The 18094-nt window shown below is 46.3% G+C and overlaps 1 protein-coding gene across 8 annotated transcripts in view; it reads left to right on the top strand.

The window, feature by feature from the left end:
- Window positions 1–15159, top strand: part of LOC120817089 (uncharacterized) — a 29644-nt gene extending 14485 nt beyond the window's left edge. For 6 of the 8 annotated variants that reach the window (XM_040172889.2, XM_040172893.2, XM_040172897.2 and 3 more), the window contains 15 exons: window positions 823–905; window positions 3296–3470; window positions 4315–4441; window positions 6009–6149; window positions 6265–6312; window positions 8982–9137; window positions 9232–9325; window positions 9724–10012; window positions 10098–10566; window positions 10646–11918; window positions 12010–12134; window positions 12339–12477; window positions 12624–12739; window positions 12896–12962; window positions 13567–15159. In XM_040172889.2, coding sequence (XP_040028823.2) covers window positions 823–905; window positions 3296–3470; window positions 4315–4441; window positions 6009–6149; window positions 6265–6312; window positions 8982–9137; window positions 9232–9325; window positions 9724–10012; window positions 10098–10566; window positions 10646–11918; window positions 12010–12134; window positions 12339–12477; window positions 12624–12739; window positions 12896–12962; window positions 13567–14072 — 3808 coding nt within the window. In that variant the 3' untranslated portion in view covers window positions 14073–15159. The remainder of the gene's footprint in view (window positions 1–822; window positions 906–3295; window positions 3471–4314; window positions 4442–6008; window positions 6150–6264; window positions 6313–8981; window positions 9138–9231; window positions 9326–9723; window positions 10013–10097; window positions 10567–10645; window positions 11919–12009; window positions 12135–12338; window positions 12478–12623; window positions 12740–12895; window positions 12963–13566) is intronic. The other 2 variants (XM_040172894.2, XM_078101544.1) reach the window with 2 other exon arrangements.
- Window positions 15160–18094: the final 2935 nt, after the last annotated feature.

The following is an 18094-nucleotide window of genomic DNA, read 5'->3' as shown; positions in this document are numbered from 1 at the left end:
CCCTTACTGCTCGTTTGCAGGCTAGATGGTTCCAAGCTTCTTTTCGTCCATGTTGACATGTTGAGATTTTAACTGACTGAATACCACGTCAGCATACGGCACATCTTCCCAATGCACTTGTTTAGCGTCAGCTAAATGACATGTAATGTAAATGTAATGTAATCTTCCCGCTAAACCGCAAAGGACGTATTTTGTATATTCATGCTAAACTTGATGAATTAATGATCTGTGACATTAATGAATGAACAAGGTAGGAGTAATCGATGGGAACTGCAGTAGTGGTTGCCGGGCACCTTGCTGGTGATAAGGCGGGAACGCTTGGCCTGAGAAGTGGGTGGCGGAGCAGAGCGCTTGGAACATAGCTGAGAAACCCTGAGGAGAATGTTTGGATTGGAGAGAGGGATCGGGCTGGAGATGGGCTTCAGATCGGACCCAAGTGCAACAAGACGGCTCAACTTTTAAGGAGTGAATAGGTTGAGCAGTAGTGATGCATGTTTTTTCTGTAATAAGGCAGCGGTTTCTACAGACGTGTGTGTGATGAACTCTCTCTGGTCGTTGAGTCCTGTGCAAGTTCATATTGGGCCACCTGCTCATGCCAGGTCACCTTCACTGGCACTCGCGTCACACCCGAGCAGGACGTTTATCACGGCAATCCAGAAGCCTGAGCTCACTGCAAGTGTTGGCATATGAGCAATTAGGAGATGGAGGCCGATCAATACCAAATACCAAAGAAAAAATCGAATTAGTCGCGTTATCACATTATTGCATGAATGTTCGATTGAGGGGCAGTTGGGCTCATCAACGTCTCTCCCTGTCTTGCAGCAGCACCAGCGCTGCCATGTCTTCCGGCCCTCCGGATGTGACGGCCAACCAGGAGCCTGCTGAGGTGGTGGAAGAGTGCTCAGGTAACAATTTGATTAAATGTTCTTTTCAAAGAAACGGATTTCAATTTTTTTGAGTGGTCAAAATGGTTTCTCAGGACATGTTGGGACCAATAACTGACCATGTAAGTGTCAGAATGCGTGAGCAGTGTTCTGTGGCTACATCCCATCAGCAATGAGCGCATGTACACAGACACAGCAGAGAAGATCAGGACAGCTTTAACAATTTAGATCTAGAGCGTCAGTGCTGTTGGCAGGAAATGAAGGAAAAGCAAAGCTATCGCCATCGCTGTCTCTCACACGCAAAGCCCCGATGCACACGGTCTGTACAGATGGATAGCACACACGCTGCTCATATTATGGCAACAAAGAAGAAGTGCGCTGACGGAAGTCTGTGATGTGAATCCACAGCAGAGATCCTAGTGATCTTAAGATTATTGCACTGTCCAAGAAAGTGGAAACTTTTAAACCTGGCTTCTCTCTTAGTTCTGATTTCTCAGTGTAGATTTATTATTGCAGGAAACGGTCCATTAGCATTCAGGAGTGCTGAATCTCATCTTCCTCATACTCATGTCGTTTCTGGGGCAAATTACAAATGTTGCTGTTAAAATCTGTCCAGCTCTCCTGACAAACACCACGTCCTGACCCCGAAAAACAATGAAGAGGAGTTTTCGGTTCCCCGGCGCTCTGCCCATGTCAAAGGTCACCATCTTCCCATTTTGTAAGCTGATGTCAGTAGCCACTTTTATTGATGTTGGACTGTCTTGGAAACGACATGATGTTATTTTTAATGTGTGGATACAGTCGTGTAACGAGAGATTTCACATTGGGAAATAACGGTATCTTACAACTACAATGACCATGGAGCTCCACTGACCTTCCATTGAGGCAGTGGCCTTTTTCGTCTCTCTGAGTGCAGACTTTTATCTTAATACTGTATTGTGCCTAAAATAGCACAATAAATGGCACCGTCGGCTGGTCCCCTGATTTTTCATCTTGGCAGGCAGAAAAGGCCTCAGAGGCATCATGAAAAGCTCTTTTGAAGCAGAACAGAACAGACGAAAGGGTAAAAAATTGCAGCCCACATTTCTTCACAGAATGACCATCATCAATCTCTGATTTGGTGGCAATAGTTTGCAAGGTGCTCCATTTAGCTTTCAGTGCGGTCGGTGTGTCACCGCAATTTGGATTTGCACTTATTTTTCAGGATTTCTTGTAGGCTTTGTATCGAATAACACACGTAAGATCTCAAAAGACAAGAAATCACGCGGCTTGTACAGACAGACCTTCTCATTAAGTAGATTGAGTAGGTGTGTCCAAACGTTTAACTGGTACCGTGTGCGTAAGATTCAAAATGTAAAATCTGTAGTGGGAAAGTAAGCGTGAAATGGTCTTGTGCAATTAACCCAGACATCTTAAGCATCTTGGCTTCTTCTCCCAGGCTGAGATTCCAGACATTTTTCCCCGTGATTGAGTTCCAAGCAGAAGTGTATATTTAGAGAAAGAAAGGAATGCTGAAGGATTCCCCGCCCTGAGAAAGACACGCTAGTGCAGAAAGAATGTGTCTTTCCTAAAGCATTTTCTATGGCCCAGGGATACGAATTTGTTTTCCTCTGCTTTGTTTCTGAACTTATATCTGCGCGCCAGGACAGCAAATACGATCACTTCTGCACCTGAGATGCTCCATAATAGTGTTGGTAACATTCAGAATGTGTCCATCTGGGAGAGTCTGGCTTTATGCACGTATACAATCCCTTCACAACACCAGTCGGTCCGCTGTGGTTTAGACCATAAACAACAATTGGATTCTTGGTCTCCGGAGGTTATCGTTTTTAGCTTTTAACTCCTAGTAGTCCGAACACAGCCTGAACATAGAGGCGCTGCGCTCCGTCAGGTACCAGGAAGTTCACTTTGACTGACTCATCCGGGGCTTTGAAGGTCTGTTGAGTCCGTGGGCTGAATGCGGGACGAGAGAGAGGACCGGCGGGCATTTCAAGTTCTGGATCAGCGCCTTGCTGACTGAAAGCACTTTGTAGCTGTTTAAGGAGTTATAAAAGAGTTGTTGAGTTTTTCCACTGCGGCGCTAATGGAGCTGGACTCAGGGTGAGGAGGGAGGGGGTTTACAAGCAGAGATGTGTGTGTGTGTGTGTGTGTGTGTGTGTGTGTGTGTGTGTCTGGCTTTACGTGCGTCTCTGTAAAAACTGTGTAGGTGTTTAGTTTCTTCAGGGAGGACTGCCCGGGAGTTCACAGTCAGCTAATTGCTCAAACCAGAGTTCATACGAGGCCGGTGTGTAAAGGCGCTGTGTGTGTAATTGTCTCATCAACGCATCACTGTGCAGGCAGTTAGAAAGCGGGCCCTTCAGAGGCAGGCCACTTTAACCATGTCTTATTTTGAAAATAACTCCCTTTTATAGGAAAGAAGAAGTCCAAATTTCAGACGTTTAAGAAATTCTTCGCCAGGAAGAAGAGAAAGGAGCCGCCGGCCGCTGGAGCAGACGCAGGGCTTAAAGGCAGCCGATCGAGCGACAATGTCACAGAAACATCCCAAAATAACACGCTGACTCGATCAGAGAAGGATAAAGGCTCTGGGTGAGATCAGACGCCTACATTCTCACACAAAAACACACAATAAGTCTTATTTAAACATTTACACAGTTACATACATAGGCCAAGTGCCCATCAACGGGATGCAAATACTACTTGGTGGTTTATACGGAAAAGGTTTGGTCAAAGACTATATTTTGCATTACAAAAGCCCGATAGATATGAATGCAGTTCTGTGAATATCGCCTTGTTTCTTTTGAACGATATCCCTAAACATTCCAGTATTTTATTCAGCCACTACTTGTTGAGGGCTTTACCAACAAAAAACAGCTGCTGTTGGTAGATACCAATTTCATTTTCCTGCACCTAAGTATCATGTTTCTACACAGTTTGTTGGTTCTTCTGTCCATTCAGATAAACACCTTCTCCTGTGTGTAAAAGATAATTTAGCCAAAGGAAGATCATGTTTTAACATCCATTTCCTGGTCTTCCTCGGCTGAGCCCTGTAGCTTCCTGTTTTCGTAGCAAGCAGCTGAATATGTCTTCCTGTGGACAGTCCTAATTCCCTTTGTTTCCATAAGCTATGCCGCTTCCTGCCTCGTCTACTCTTGACTTTTCCTCCGTGTCACAGGATATGTTCGTTCCTATTTTATCCATGCCGTGTTCCTCCTCCTTGTCATTAGTGGAGTTGGCACAATTGATCAACAAAAGCAGAAGAGTATAGAAGTATCTTCTTTGATTCAAGAAGCGATACAGCTTCAGTGGGGTAGTTTGCCCGCCAACGGCGTTTTCTCTTGAAGCCACATCCAGCTGTCTACTTATTTGATGAGGTCATGGAATCTGCAAAACATCACTTTCTTCTTTGTTTATTTCTTCCTGTTTCCCAAAGGTCAAAGATCAGCCAGGGTAGCAAGGCCTTATCTCACGACTCGGTCTTTGTTTCGGAGGCGTCGGAGGCCACCGAGGCTCTGGGAGCATCTCAGGACAGCATTCATGGGAAAGTGAAATCCCTTCAGGTAAATGAACGCCAGTTCTCCTCAACGACCCTTAGATTCGTTCTACAAAAGGACGGCGGTGACAAGCAGTAGAGAAGAGGATCGTGAGATATTAATGAAGAGTTATAAACAAATACAATCTGTTTGTTTGAGTGTCTTTGACCTTGCGTGGACGGCCGTGAACCGTATTGTCAATAAAGGATGTGATGAAGCGAGACGGGGCAGCTGATCTGGGGTATATTTAGACAGACCGGCCGATGAGTATGACTAAGGGAGGTTAAAACCGGAGCGTCTGTCAAAGCAAAATGAAGGAGCGGCTGATGAAAAGAAAAGCAGACGGAACAAATGTCTGTCACAACAACGGGCTGAAACGGGAAGACGAGACACCCAGACAGACAAACTGACCTCTAGTTAAACTGCTCTACTAAGCTTCCTTCAGGGGAGTGAGAATTAAAACATCTTTATAAGGATTTGCTAAAAAAGGAAACTTTCTCCAGCACACAAAATGCAAAAGAAAAGAACGTTTTTGGTTTGGGCCTGTTGAGACAGCACACACGCATATGATGATATCAATAGTTATTTCACAAGTAAAACTGCAAAAGATTGTATTAGATGATATTATTTGGGATTTTGTTTCTTTTAATTTCCTCAATTTAGTGTTTTGTCAGTCCTCTCCACTGACCCAGGATTTCCCTCTAATGGACAAATACCGAATCTCTTTGACGCCATTAAAACACTCACACATACTGATGGCTTTGCTAGCATGTCCGGTAACAGTTGACATATCGAAATCATTTAATATTTAATAGGCAACAAACAAAGTTTAAAAAGTTGCAAAATGGCGTAGAAACAGGAAGCTCCCTTTCTTTTTTCAAAACGCTAATGTTAACTTGTCTACTCTTTTGCGGCGGCCATTGTTAGCATGGTGAGCTCTTTGTTTTAGTTCAAATCAAGTGCCATTTATTTGCAGCTCTGCATAAAAGAAAGATAAAGCTACACAGGATGGAATTGTGACGGTTATATAACTGCTCATGATGAGGGAAGCTGCTCCTAAGTGCTTGTTTTAGTCGGACCTCCGTATCTCAATGTGTTTGAGTTACTGTTACATTAGCATTGAGCGCTGCAGCGTACGGGGGCTTTCTGTCGACGTCTTGGTGTGTACTAACCTCCAGCGGGGCCAAAGAAAGGCTGTATTGTCCTGTGTTTGCTCGGCACCGGTCTGGGAGTCCTTGAGCGGCTGTTACAGGGAAACACATAACTGATAACAGGTCAGTTAGTTCGAGTTTCTGTGATACCCGCTAAGCCAACGGACCAAAATACACAGTTTATCTCTTGAGGGGCAGCCGACTCTCCCCACAAGTTCATTCTCTGTTAATCATACTCTAAACTAGTGGGGATGCTGGGTCTGTAAAAGCAGTGAAACCTTGTGAGCACATAAACACGTGTACTCAAACACACCTTTGTTACCTTTTTGTAAAGCTGTAGCTTATTAAACAGGCTGACGGACGCACACAAAACCTGAAACAACAGTGTGGCGGTGGTATCGATCATCTTACAGGCATGAGAGCTAATATTTATTTCCCTGCAGCTCCAGCTGAGGCAGGCCATCAGGCTGGGATCCCCTCCATCCCTCATGTGCGTGAAGAGAACGGACGATGCCGGGGCCATGTCTGAGGACGACGGCCTGCCCTGTAGTCCACGCGATTACACAACGCCTCACACAGTCATGGTAACACATTTTGACCGAGTGACGTCCCGCCATGATGTCCACCTAAATGCTTTCTGCCGACGGCGCAGCTAACAATGTTATTCTGTCTCTCTCTGCATCTCCGAATCCTTCTCAGAGTAACCGCTCCATCAGTCTGGAAGGAATAGACAGTGACAGTGACCAGGTAGAGTACTCCACCGATTTGGCATTGCACTCCTGTTACATAATGGGACATTTTCTTTTTAAAACTCAGCCTCTTTTTGGCTTTTACACAGCTTGACGTGCTACGTCAATGCCCTCAGGAACAGACTGGAAAGCAAAGAACCTTAAGTAACTGGGCGAGGGAATTCAACCTGTCACCGGGCAAACTGTGGGTGCGATAAGAACTTTATAAAGAAACCTCATAGGGAGAAACACGTTTCTCCTCACATGACCATGACGATAAAAAAATCCTCTCATGATCCAATCTAATCAAATGTTTTTGATCCTTGTTCTTTCTTACCGTCTTGCTCTTTCTCCATCTGTGTCTTTAATTGTCTGCCGCTGACCTACTGTGTGACTTTTTGTGGTTTCGGCCCGGGTCCTCTGAAATGCTTCTCAGATGGACATGGCAAATTTGTGATAGGACAAATGCTCCTTAAAAAAACTAAAACATTAATTTAGTCTCGCCAGGCTGTAATGTGGGCAAGACACACAGTCAGCAAAATGTCACCAACGAGCATTTAATGATAGTGCAGTTCAAGCAATTTCAGAAACTTTTTTGGCCAGTCATTTTCCCAAAGAAAAGAGCCCCAAATGGCTACAAAGAACGCACACACTCACCATTCACTTTAAAGGGCATTCCATGCACAGGAATGTAGTCGGAGAGCACTGCGGCGCCTTTCTGAGGCTCTACAACAGAGTTCATGGAGACACTGAATGTTTTTTTGAGATTTTATTGAGAAGAAATGTCTCGGATTTCCTTCCAGGCCCGACAGTCTGTAGCGAGACGACTAGTTTGTGTGTATAATCCGTCCGGGGGGCTTTGGTCCTTCTCAGTCTGACAGACGGGTCCACTGTGAATAGAAAGTTTATTGACATGTAGTTTAGATGGTTCCTCGGTTGTTGTTTTAGTACTGGGTGTTGAGGCTACACTGATTCTTTTTTTATTGACAGTGCATCAAATGGCTGTATGTAATGAGAGCGGTCATGTTATTGACATTAGAAAGAATTATATCCAATCCCACTTCGCTCTTTTAGCTTCGTGGGCCTTGGATTTGCTTTTCAGGTCCTTGTTTCGACGCACACAGCTTTTCAGCCGCACCACGCAGCTGTTTTCAGTGTAATTACCTGTTCACAACCGAAACGCAAGCAGACAAAGTTACGACCAGGCTGTAATCTCCGAGTCTGAAAAGTGAAACATTTGCTGAAGTGCTTTCTCCTTGAATTCTTTCTAATGGCCATCAGGGGGATGACTCCTCTTATCGCAAAAATGTCTGATTATGTAGAAAATGACTCAACTCACTACTCATTTATTCCCTCTGTAAGTATTTTAAACAAGGGTGTATTGACTCAATCTCTACTTTCAAGTTAACACGGCTTGACATTTATTTACATTATAAAAAATGCTTCATCAAAAATGTGTTATTCCTATTGTAGTTATAGCTCTAGCCTCTGGCGTCCTATCGGGTTGCAAAAAAAACAGAAGGTGATTGCCAAGAAGTCTCAAAACGGCAGTTCACAAAGCGATTCTTGCTGTTGAGCTACACAGTCTGTGTTTGCGACAAGCGGGTGAACACAGCGGAACATTTAGTTGCTAGAAACCAAAACCGAGCTGCAAGGAGATGGAATATCTGAGGTAGATTCTTCATGAGTGTTGCTACCTGCCAGCTGCATGTGGACACTAAGGGAGCATTCACTTCTCGTGGGACTGACACTCGATCGATCCTTCTCTCTGTCCGTCATTCAGCTATGCCGCCAATTTGAATGGTGTAATTTCAAGTTAGCAGGCTTCTCAAGTCAGATCAGATCTGTGTTTCCAGCTGAGGACAACACAAAGGCACACTGCATCTGAGTGAACCGCTGTCATGTCCTTTGTGTGTAATACTTGAAGGTGTGTGTGTGTGTGTGTGTGTGTGTGTGTGTGTGTGTGTGTGTGTGTGTGTGTGTGTGTGTGTGTGTGTGTGTGTGTGTGTGTCAGAGTGCATTCCGCATTCCGATGTTTCTCTGGCAGTCAACGTGTCTGTTTGTAGTTATAGAGTTTGAATTCTGCCTCAACTCGTGTTTCTGTCTGTCTTTAAATCTACTTGCACACACACACACACACACACACACACACACACACACACACACACACACACATAGCAACCTGAAATCTAGACGTCAACAAAGAAGAACCTGGATCATATTCCACTGCCACACAGTGTTTTAGACTTGCCCAAATCATAAAGACGTATCGTCTGAACCCCCGTGGGATCTAGCCATGAAAACAGTTTGTTTTTCTAATTTAATGTTTAGAGATTTGCATCTCTGCCGTTCTGCCACAAACTCAGTATAGTGGGGCAAAGAGTGTCACTTGAGACTGTCCCTGTGCTGCTTTTAGCAGTCCGATTAGATGTTGAAACACGTGTGAATGTCCAGAGAGGGGTACATCTCTCCTACGTGTTGGTCCCACAGAGAGACCGCTAATAGTTATCCAGCTGGAGTGTCTCTCTCGTTCTCTCTCTGCTTGCTGTTTCTGCACGGTCATCATTTCAGGGAATAACCCCCTTTTTTATTTAACCGCGATCATCTTCCCCCATGTTTCGCAAACTCCCCCAGACTCCCCCGTTTGTTTAATGTCATCTGTGAAATGCCGTCTCCTTCTCTTCCCAGGTGTCCTGCGCCGCCTCCAGCAGAGCGGTGAGCCTGCTGGAGGTCCCGGGGGACTTCAGTCAGCCGGCGAGTCCCTTCGGCTGCCTCGATAACTCTGCCGCCAAACACAAGCTGGGCCTGAGACACAAAGCCGGCAACAGGAGGAAACCCGTGGCAGTGAGAGATTCACACGCACACACGCGTGCACCAGTTCAGCCGGTCGTGTCACAGCTACAAGTGATGTGGTTTTATGGTCTTTTTTGTCCCGCAGAGGCTGGAGATGAGAGCAGCGGGGGACTCGGCGGTGGAGGATTCCTCCCCAGCAGAGGCTGCAGAGGAGCGAGAGCAACAGAGGACAGCAGAAGGTCGGCGCACTTACTTTAATGCTGTGCTGCTTTTACTTCAAATCAATGACTAAGAATGGAAGTTTGTTGCTGCTTGACATTCACTTGAAATTGAAGTTGATCTTAAGAGAGTATTCAATTATTTTCTTTTTTTTTTAAATGGAGCTATTCAAAATACACAATTACTCTCAGACTCATAGTTCAAACAAAAGCCCAATTGACATTAAATTAATCTTATTGCCATCATGACCATTTTTTTCCTTTTTTCAAATTTGCAAACAATTTGCAACCTAGACTTGAATTGCTTTATTGACGCCCTATTGCCGTTTTTTTGTTACGTTTGAGAAATTAGTGATTCCTATCATCGGACATTGTATCACGTTGACCTCTGATACCTTTGCTTTCTTTTTGTGGTCCAGTTGTAAGTGTCGAGGACCTGAAAGCACAGGGGGATGGGGAGGAAGAAGCCGGAGGAGGGGAGGAGGAGGAGGAGGAGGAGCAGCCAAAGCATTCCAGACACTCCCTGTTGAGTCACAAGGAGGAGGAGGAGGAGAGGGAGGAAGGAGAGGACCAGTCTGAAGCTGAGCAGGATGTTTCTCACGGCCCGGACTCGTCGTCTCCTGTTGAGCTGCGTCTCTCTGAGGAGGAAGCCGAGGCCCGGCCCGCCTCCCGGCCCGGCTCCAGGGATTCCTCTCTGGACAGTCCCGGGTGATCACACGTCACATCCTCCTCCTCTCAGTCTGTTTATGTTTCCTTTTTCTATCGGTCTGACCCCTTGATATCGTCCTTGTAGGGCCACGCCAGAGCCCCCTGCCGCTCAGAGGGAGTACTTGCTGGACCCTCCAGGCATCGCCTACGGAGCAGAGAAGACGGGGGCAGAAAGTGACTTGGCACTGAGCGAAGAAGATGAAGTCCAAGAAAACATGGAGGAGGAGAGCTCCTTCTTACAAGAAGTGCTGAGCTCCTTGAAGACTCCCCTCTCTTCATGCTCGCTGGACCAGGAGCCCGAGAGTGTTGTCCTGGAGATGCAGGAGGAGGTGAAGGAAAGGGAAAGAGAAGATGTGGATGTAGAGGAAGGGGAGGAGATGAAAGAAGAGGAAGCGGCCGTTGGCTTCCCTCGGTTAGATCACACCGCAGAGGAAGAGGTCTCTGCTTTGAACACTCCTTCTGGTCGAGATGTTGAAGAAGAAGAGGAGGAGGAAGAAGAAGAATCACCAGCAGAGGAAGTGGAACTCGTGGTGGAAATGCTCTGCCGCCATGATGTATGTGTCTTTTAATCATTTTCAATATTGTGAGTGAAGTATATGTCAAAATCTCAAATCGTTTCCTTTAATCTTCCAGCGGGCGGAGGACGGAGAGAAGAAGGAGGCCGATGAAGTCACACCCGATGAACGAGATGATGCAGAAACAAGTCGTGCTGTCAACCAGGCGCAGAGAAAAGAGAACGAGGACAGTGAGGGAGAGGAGGAGGCGATCGAGCTGGAGAAAGAGCCCGAGGTGGAGGAGGAGGGACGGGAGAAGAGGGAGGAGGAGGAAGAGGTGGAGGAGGCAGAGGTGAGAGTGGAGAATGCGGAGGAGGCGACAGAGGAAGAGAGGGAGGGCGCGGAGGAGGTGACTGAGACGTTTCATGGAGCAGCAGACGAGGAAGCTGCCATGTTGCCACAGGTGGAGGAGGAGGGCGTGGACGTTGGGGTTGGAGATGGCGGCGAGACCGAGCTGGGTGAAGCGGCTTCCGATCGCAGCTCCGGAGGGGACAGTGAGGACGGAGAAGAGAAGGTGGAGAAAGTCGTGCAGATCGGCCGCGCAGAACACCAGTCGGAGGAAGAGGAGGACGAGAGTGATCGAGATCCGCAGCAGGAAAGCGTAGCAATGTGCAAGGAGGAAGGTAACGTCTCTGCCAAGCCTCCTTCTTTGTCCCTTCCAGGGTCACCAGAGAGCGGAAGCAGCACTCCCAGTAAGACCAGCAAGACCTCCATCCACATAAATCTACTCTCTCCAAGCTCAGAGAAAGCCACACCTTTCTTCCAATGCTCGGCAGCTGCAGACCCCGCAGAAGAAGAACCAGCGGACGATGCGGAAGCCGAGGAGGAAGAAAACCATTCGGCCCCGGAGGGAGAGGCCACTCCCCCTGCCTCTGCGTCCAGCGACTCGGATCGGAGCAAAGCGCGCTTCACCGTCGGCCCCGCCTGGCGGAGGTCACTCTCTTTTGAAGAAGCGGAGGAGACCTCTCCTTCCTCTTCGCCGTCCTCCTTCACAGGACCCAGAAGGGTGGAGATGGAGGCCGCGAATAGCAAGGACCCAAAGAGAGCAGAGCCCAATGTGGAGGCAAAGCCCGAAGTGGAGGCAGAGCCCGAAGTGGAGGCAGAGCCCGAAGTGGAGGCAGAGCCCAAAGTGGAGGCAGAGCCCAAAGTGGAGGCAGAGCCCAAAGTGGAGGCAGAGCCCGAAGTGGAGGCAGAGCCCGAAGTGGAGGCAGAGCCCGAAGTGGAGGCAGAGCCGGCCAGTTTGTCACAGGTGGAGCTGGTGTTGAGCCCTGATAGGTTGAGGAGTGCAGGGGCCGCTTCAGCTGTCCCGCCTCAATCCTCCATTCAACCTCCGACCACAGCGAGCAGAGAAGGTAGAGCGTGATGATGTTTTTCGTTTTTGGGTAATGCGGTTTGCTCTTTGTCTTGGTGCTCGGCCCTAAAGTCAATAAAGTCCAACCCCAGACTGGCTCCTCCCCCCTGCAGAGAGCCCGGTCGCAGCGGAGGGAAACCCTGACAGTCCTTTTGGAGTTCGGCTGAGGAAGACTTTGGCTCTCCACCTCTTCCCCTCGGAGGAGGAAAACACGGAGGTAACCATCTCGCCTTGTGCTTGTAATGGAGATCCTTGAATTAACAATAAACAAAACAAAAATAACACGGTGTGAACATATAGAGTCTGCGTTCGTAGCTTGTTTCTGACGCCCCCAGGTGTTCAATAAAATGAATGAACAGATTAAAATAAAGTATTATTTTCTGTTGAATTTTGCATAAATCGTTCCCATCCCCTGCTCCAGCTTCCCGTCGATCCTCCAGCTCAGCCAACCAGCTGTAAGGTTGACTCGCCGCAGCCAATCAGCATGAAGCCCTCCATAAGTCAGCCGGTCAGCCTCAAGCCCTCCCTCTCCAAGAAACCAGATGTAAAGCGCATGTCAGGTGTGTATATACACACACACACACACACACCTTTTTTCATCGTAGTGTGCAATGTTCACACGTACCCTCACCATTCAGATTAGAAGGGTAAGCAGCTCTTTCAGCCCACGTGTGACAGTGTGTCTGCTGCTGTCTTATTGATTCAGACCCGGCTGCTCGCAGTCCTTCTGGTGGATCTGATCCTCCCAGCTGGATTTCTGTGGCCAAACAGAAACAGAAGATCTACAAAGAAAACTCGCTTGATGAGATCACAGTCAGGAAGGTAACCTGTGTGTGTGTGTGTGTTTACAATCGCATTGTAGCTTTGTTAGTGGTTCAGATGTGGGGATCGTGTTGTTTACACCGCGTCGGCTCACTGCACGTTTCCAGCCACATACCGTAAGCGACTGTGTACAACTGTGCTGCTCTCTGTCATCAGGAGGAGCAGGAGAGGAAGAGTTCGGTTGCAAGCGGAGAGCACAGCAACAGAACAACGGAGGGCAAAGGTCAGCACACACAAAAACCAAATTGCATAACGCGCCATACTGCCAAAAAGGGTATTTACAAAAGACCGATCTGCTGCAGCATCAAGAGGCATCAATTAGTTTGATCATCTAAGTATAATTTGTATTCTGGTTTGTACACGCTGGGTTTCTGTCTGGACCTCAGGTGTGGTCTAAGTTCTCTCATCAGGACTTTTGACCGACGCAGGTCTGACCTCATGTGGACATACTGTGCCACTGCAAGCAACCCAACAGGAGTTAGTTCACGTTTAACATTCAGCCATGGAAATCTAGATCGTACTTTAATAGAGATGTATACGTGTCTTAACTGCTAAGGAAAAATACATATTGCAGAAGGATTAATATAGTCCTCCAGAATATCAGTGCTGTTTATCTATTGTTACATGCATGCAATATTTGTATAAATACCATATAGTGTTTTGTAAATGCTAATTTACATGAAAAAAAGATTAATTTACAAAACAAAAGAACGTTCTATTTAACAAAATGTTTCCTCGTTATTGACAAGGTGACAGGTTAAGTTGCTGAAATGACTGATATGTCACATTGTACATTTGAATGATGGACCTTTTTTGTTTTTTTTCAGCAACTCCGCTGGAGACCAGTAAGCATTCCGCGTCAGCAGAGAAGGAGCCCCGGAGGTCTCTCTCTCCTCCGACTCCGGTGCCTCCTCAACCCCTTAAATTCCAGTCACCGCCCTGCCCTGTTCCTCCGAAACCGCAGCTCCCACCGTCCGCCGCCAGACACCCACCCCAACCCGCGGCCCCCCAAAGGTCCCTGTCACCCCCTGCCCCGATTACCGTGCCCAAAAAATCTCCCTCCTGCACTAACCCGCCATCGCCCTCCAAAGCGGCCGCCTCGCCCAAGACGCCGCTGCCCCGGAGCACGACGCCTACCTCCCCTCCCTTTTCCTCGAGAGCCGCCCCGGAGCCAAAGTCTGGCTCAAGAGGAGCTCCGGGGCTCCACATCCAAACCCCGGCGTCTCAGCGAAGCCCCCCTCCTCGGGCGTCGCCCCAGGATGAGCCTCCCTGGATGGCCCTGGCCAAGAAGAAGGCCAAAGCCTGGAGCGAGATGCCCCAGATCGTCCAGTGACGGATGGCGGTTCCAGTGAGAGCTTGTAAATACGGGCCCGAGTGGGTCGGATCTGAGAGTCTAGTTGGACCAGAATGCATTTGCACACAAAGAGTTGCTGTTTTCTGTTGTTACTTCCTGGTTTTCAGATTGGTGCAAACCAGCCAATCACTGCCAAAGACATCCAGTCCAGTCTAACTCCTGTTGTCTCATGTTGTACATTGGTGTTTTTTAAATGGCAGGGTGGGACCCCCAAACATTATTGCATCTTACTTGAAGTGGATCCATTTTTTTTTTTCAACAGTCTTATTATGTTGAAATGTGCCTGAATGAGAGGAAATACCTGCAGTGTTGCAGCGGAAAATACAACTATTATATGTTATTAAGTAAAAAATATTAGTAAATAAAAAAGACAGGACTATTTTATTAAAAGTAAAAGATTTATTCATTGAAAGTTGGTGAAAAGAGATGATGAAGAGAAGGAGACAAAAATCTGTGTGTGTTTATTGTTGGCTGTGGTGCAGGCTCACGTTTTGAGGAATGTGGGACATAATTGAAGTTAAGTGGGGTAAAAAAATGAGTTTTGCTAACCGTGTTTCCTCAGTCCGAGTATCCGAGTCTTTAGAAATATATTTCTTGTTACACGTTCCACTGAAACTAAACCATTGAGCCAGCGAATGTGTCCAACGTGCTCGTGCAACACTCGTCACCATAAATTGTATCTTCAATTTTGCATGAATGAACTAACCCGTCCTCCAAAAGGCCCTCTGTTTAGGAATCAAGGAAAACTGTTATCACGTCCACTTTCATGGGTTTTTAATACTTTGAGTGCGTCATGTTGGCCGCGGGTTAGGACACTTATTTTTTTCCGATCACAACCAGACATGTATTTGAAACCGCAATTAATATATCACTAAGATTGATTTGCTTCACATCACAAACGGAAAGTGTTTGCGGCTGAAAAGTTTGCATCCATTAAATCTATCACATTAACTATAAATATATATATATATATTTCTTTTTTTATGCATTTTGTTTTATTTTGTATTGCTTTCTGAGAATTTGTCTTGTACATAAAAGAATAAATTTAATCTGGGTTCTTTTGTTACGTGTGTGTATGTGGTATCCTCGCAGCCATGTTCAGCCATTAGCCTTTAACGTACTATAAATACTATAAATCCCTCAGAGGAAAGCATCAGCATGCATGTCTTGTGTCTCTCTCAGTAAGGCATTTAGAACGGACTTCCTTCTATGCTCCAAGAATACATTTTACAGTGATAAGATCAGTACTTCTGTTGAATCTTTCTGGTTCCTCCTGAGGTCAACTCCTCCGCACCTTTTCACTGGAATGTGAAGCAACCTCGGGCCAGTTAACATTTTACTTTTTAAGGTTAACACTTGGATACTCTTTTGCAAAGAATATATTCAGAATTCACTGCTCTTAGGAGTGTAATGCGACATTCGAAATCCTATTAAAATTCACCAGTTAATTGAACAAAATCTTTTGTGTTACTTTTCTCAGAAATGGTGCTCTCGAAAGCAACAAATTGAAAAAAAGAAGAGTCATAATGGATGAAAGCACAACATGCTGATTTTTCCTGACCCCCCAAGTCAACATTACACAACTGTTTTCCCCGGCTGAGTCGTGCTTCCTGTGACAACCAGGCTGAACCTCACCTGTCAAATCTGTTTAATAGTCCTTTTAGCAACAGCTCAAATCCCCACAGGCTCATTCAAGGTCACGTTCACTGAAGCATCTCAAGCTCTGAGACGATCGTTTCACAATATATCGAATTAATCCCAAACTCATCAGTTTCCCAACCAGACCAGCAGTGTTTCTGTGACTCTATTTTACAGTCATTACACAATAAATTACACTGTTATTTTTAAACTGATCCCTTACTGCCCGTCTAGTGTCAGTGTCCTAAACACTCCCTGTACAGTCTCAGCATGTGCATGTAGGAACATCTGTGTGTGTGACTTTGTGTGTGTGTGTGTGTGTGTGTGTGGTCATAAAGCAGACGTTTGCATGTATGTGATTGATGGTCCATGTGAATGCATGCGTGTGCATGCAGGAAGCCGTAATCAGTGAGAGGGCTGCTTCAACTCCCCAGATTGTTTTCCTGGTTGAGTTAAGAAACACCGCCGCCCTACTTCTGACACACACGCACACACACACACACACACACGCACACACACACACACACACAGAGCTCCGGAGTGGACCAGCCAAGATGTGTGTGTGTGTCCGTGCAAGGTATCCATAGCGACGACTACTCTATGCTGACCTTCTCATAGACAGGTTATGTAAGTAAGCAACTTGGCAGGAATCACAGAGGTTAGGGGAGGGGAGGGGGAGGGGAGGGGAGGGGGGGGGGGGGCACAATAATGTCAACTCAAGCCATTAAGATCAGTTGAGATCACAGAAACTTTTGAAGATCAAAAAACACACTTTTTAACACACGTTAAAAATAACACACAAAACCTGGCAGTGAAAAGACATTCCTACTTGTCAAAAAGATTCCTCTTGGTACAAAAAGTACTAATTGTTAATTACAGTTCTAATGGTATGTTGTGTATCAAACGATGTGGCATTCATCCGTCCAGAGGAGTGACAGACTTCATAACATCCGCTACGCAATTCACTCGCTCATCTGGACACTTTTCAGGCAGCATGTCTGTCACGGGCAAACATCTGGAGTCCCGTTGCTGACTTGCAGATGGCTCTGCCTTGTTCTCGGCCCTCTTCCTGAGGCGCTATTCCTTGGCTCTTTAGTCGCTAAAAGCTCCATTTGCTTTCGGATGAGCTTCTAAAGCCACTCTGTGTTTTTGCAGGGAGACACGTCATCTCTCTGGCAGCGGAAGAGGAACTGGACTTCCACAGGAAAAACAAACGGCGAATTAGACACGCTGTCTGCATGCTTTGAGGTTTAGTCAAAGCGCATGACCAGCCCGACCTCTTTGACCTCTGCGACCCTGGGTGGTGTGAGGTCGGACTCTCCTGCTGTTATTATTTCCAGTGACATCATAGCTAATCATTTGATAGCCCGTTGTGAAAGAGAATTTCAAATTAGCCCACCAACGACACTGGCTGGTTTCCACCGGCCGGAAAAAAACACCCTTCTTTCCTTCGGTGGCAACTTTGTTTACAGAGATATACGCAGACATGTGATCGATGAGGTCATTTCTCACAGCTTAAGACTGATGACACGTTCTCCTCACACACTTACCTCTCATTTTCCCTTCGCATTTAATACATCCACAACGTGGCATGATGAATTATGTTTATATTATAAAAGAGAAAAAGCTTATTAAACACAATGAACAAGACATAATAAAATGAAGAAATAAATACAAGAACAAATACATGCAACAATGTTTTTTTTGTGTTATACCTCTTTCATTGATTTGATGTAGGCTTATTGAGATATCATAAATCTTTCATGGTAATTAGTCAAACATATTTCTCTGTGTTCCTTGAACACACCCGTGAATCCTCATGTGACGTTTCTCATGTCCCAACACAACCACTGACCGACGAGCCTGTTGCCATTCACAGACAGCAGTCGTGGTGTCCGCTCTGTGAGGCCGCAACTCTAGAATCCTCACATGCTCGCAGCGACAGCGCTAATCTTTGGCATGTTAGCCTTTCTCCTCATTTCAGTTTAGCGTTTTAGCAACATAGGTACTGTAATGTGCCGTCGTCGTTAAAGCTTCTATGTCTCTATATTTAGAGGCGCCCGGGTGTGACCCGAGTAGGCCTTCAAATCGCTTCGGGTCCCTGTGGACCAGAGCGAGCTAAACCTGCTAATCTGTAGTGTGATTACACTGAAGAGCAACACATGGAGAGAGTAAGGAAGAGAAGGAGACACGGCTCTTCCTCTAATACTTTGCTCTGCCTCCAACTGAGTGACGCACATTTACACATGGCGCGCATGTTATATATATATTCTTTCGCAAGTGGGCTTAAAAAACATATTGGAGATGACGTATTTGTGAAAAACATCTTGCATATTCTTGCAACAGCAGTGGTGCAGAATTAC

This window comes from Gasterosteus aculeatus, chromosome 4, assembly GCF_964276395.1.
Source record: "Gasterosteus aculeatus chromosome 4, fGasAcu3.hap1.1, whole genome shotgun sequence".
Lineage (NCBI taxonomy): Eukaryota > Metazoa > Chordata > Actinopteri > Perciformes > Gasterosteidae > Gasterosteus > Gasterosteus aculeatus.
This window is presented reverse-complemented; position numbering and strand designations above follow the sequence as displayed.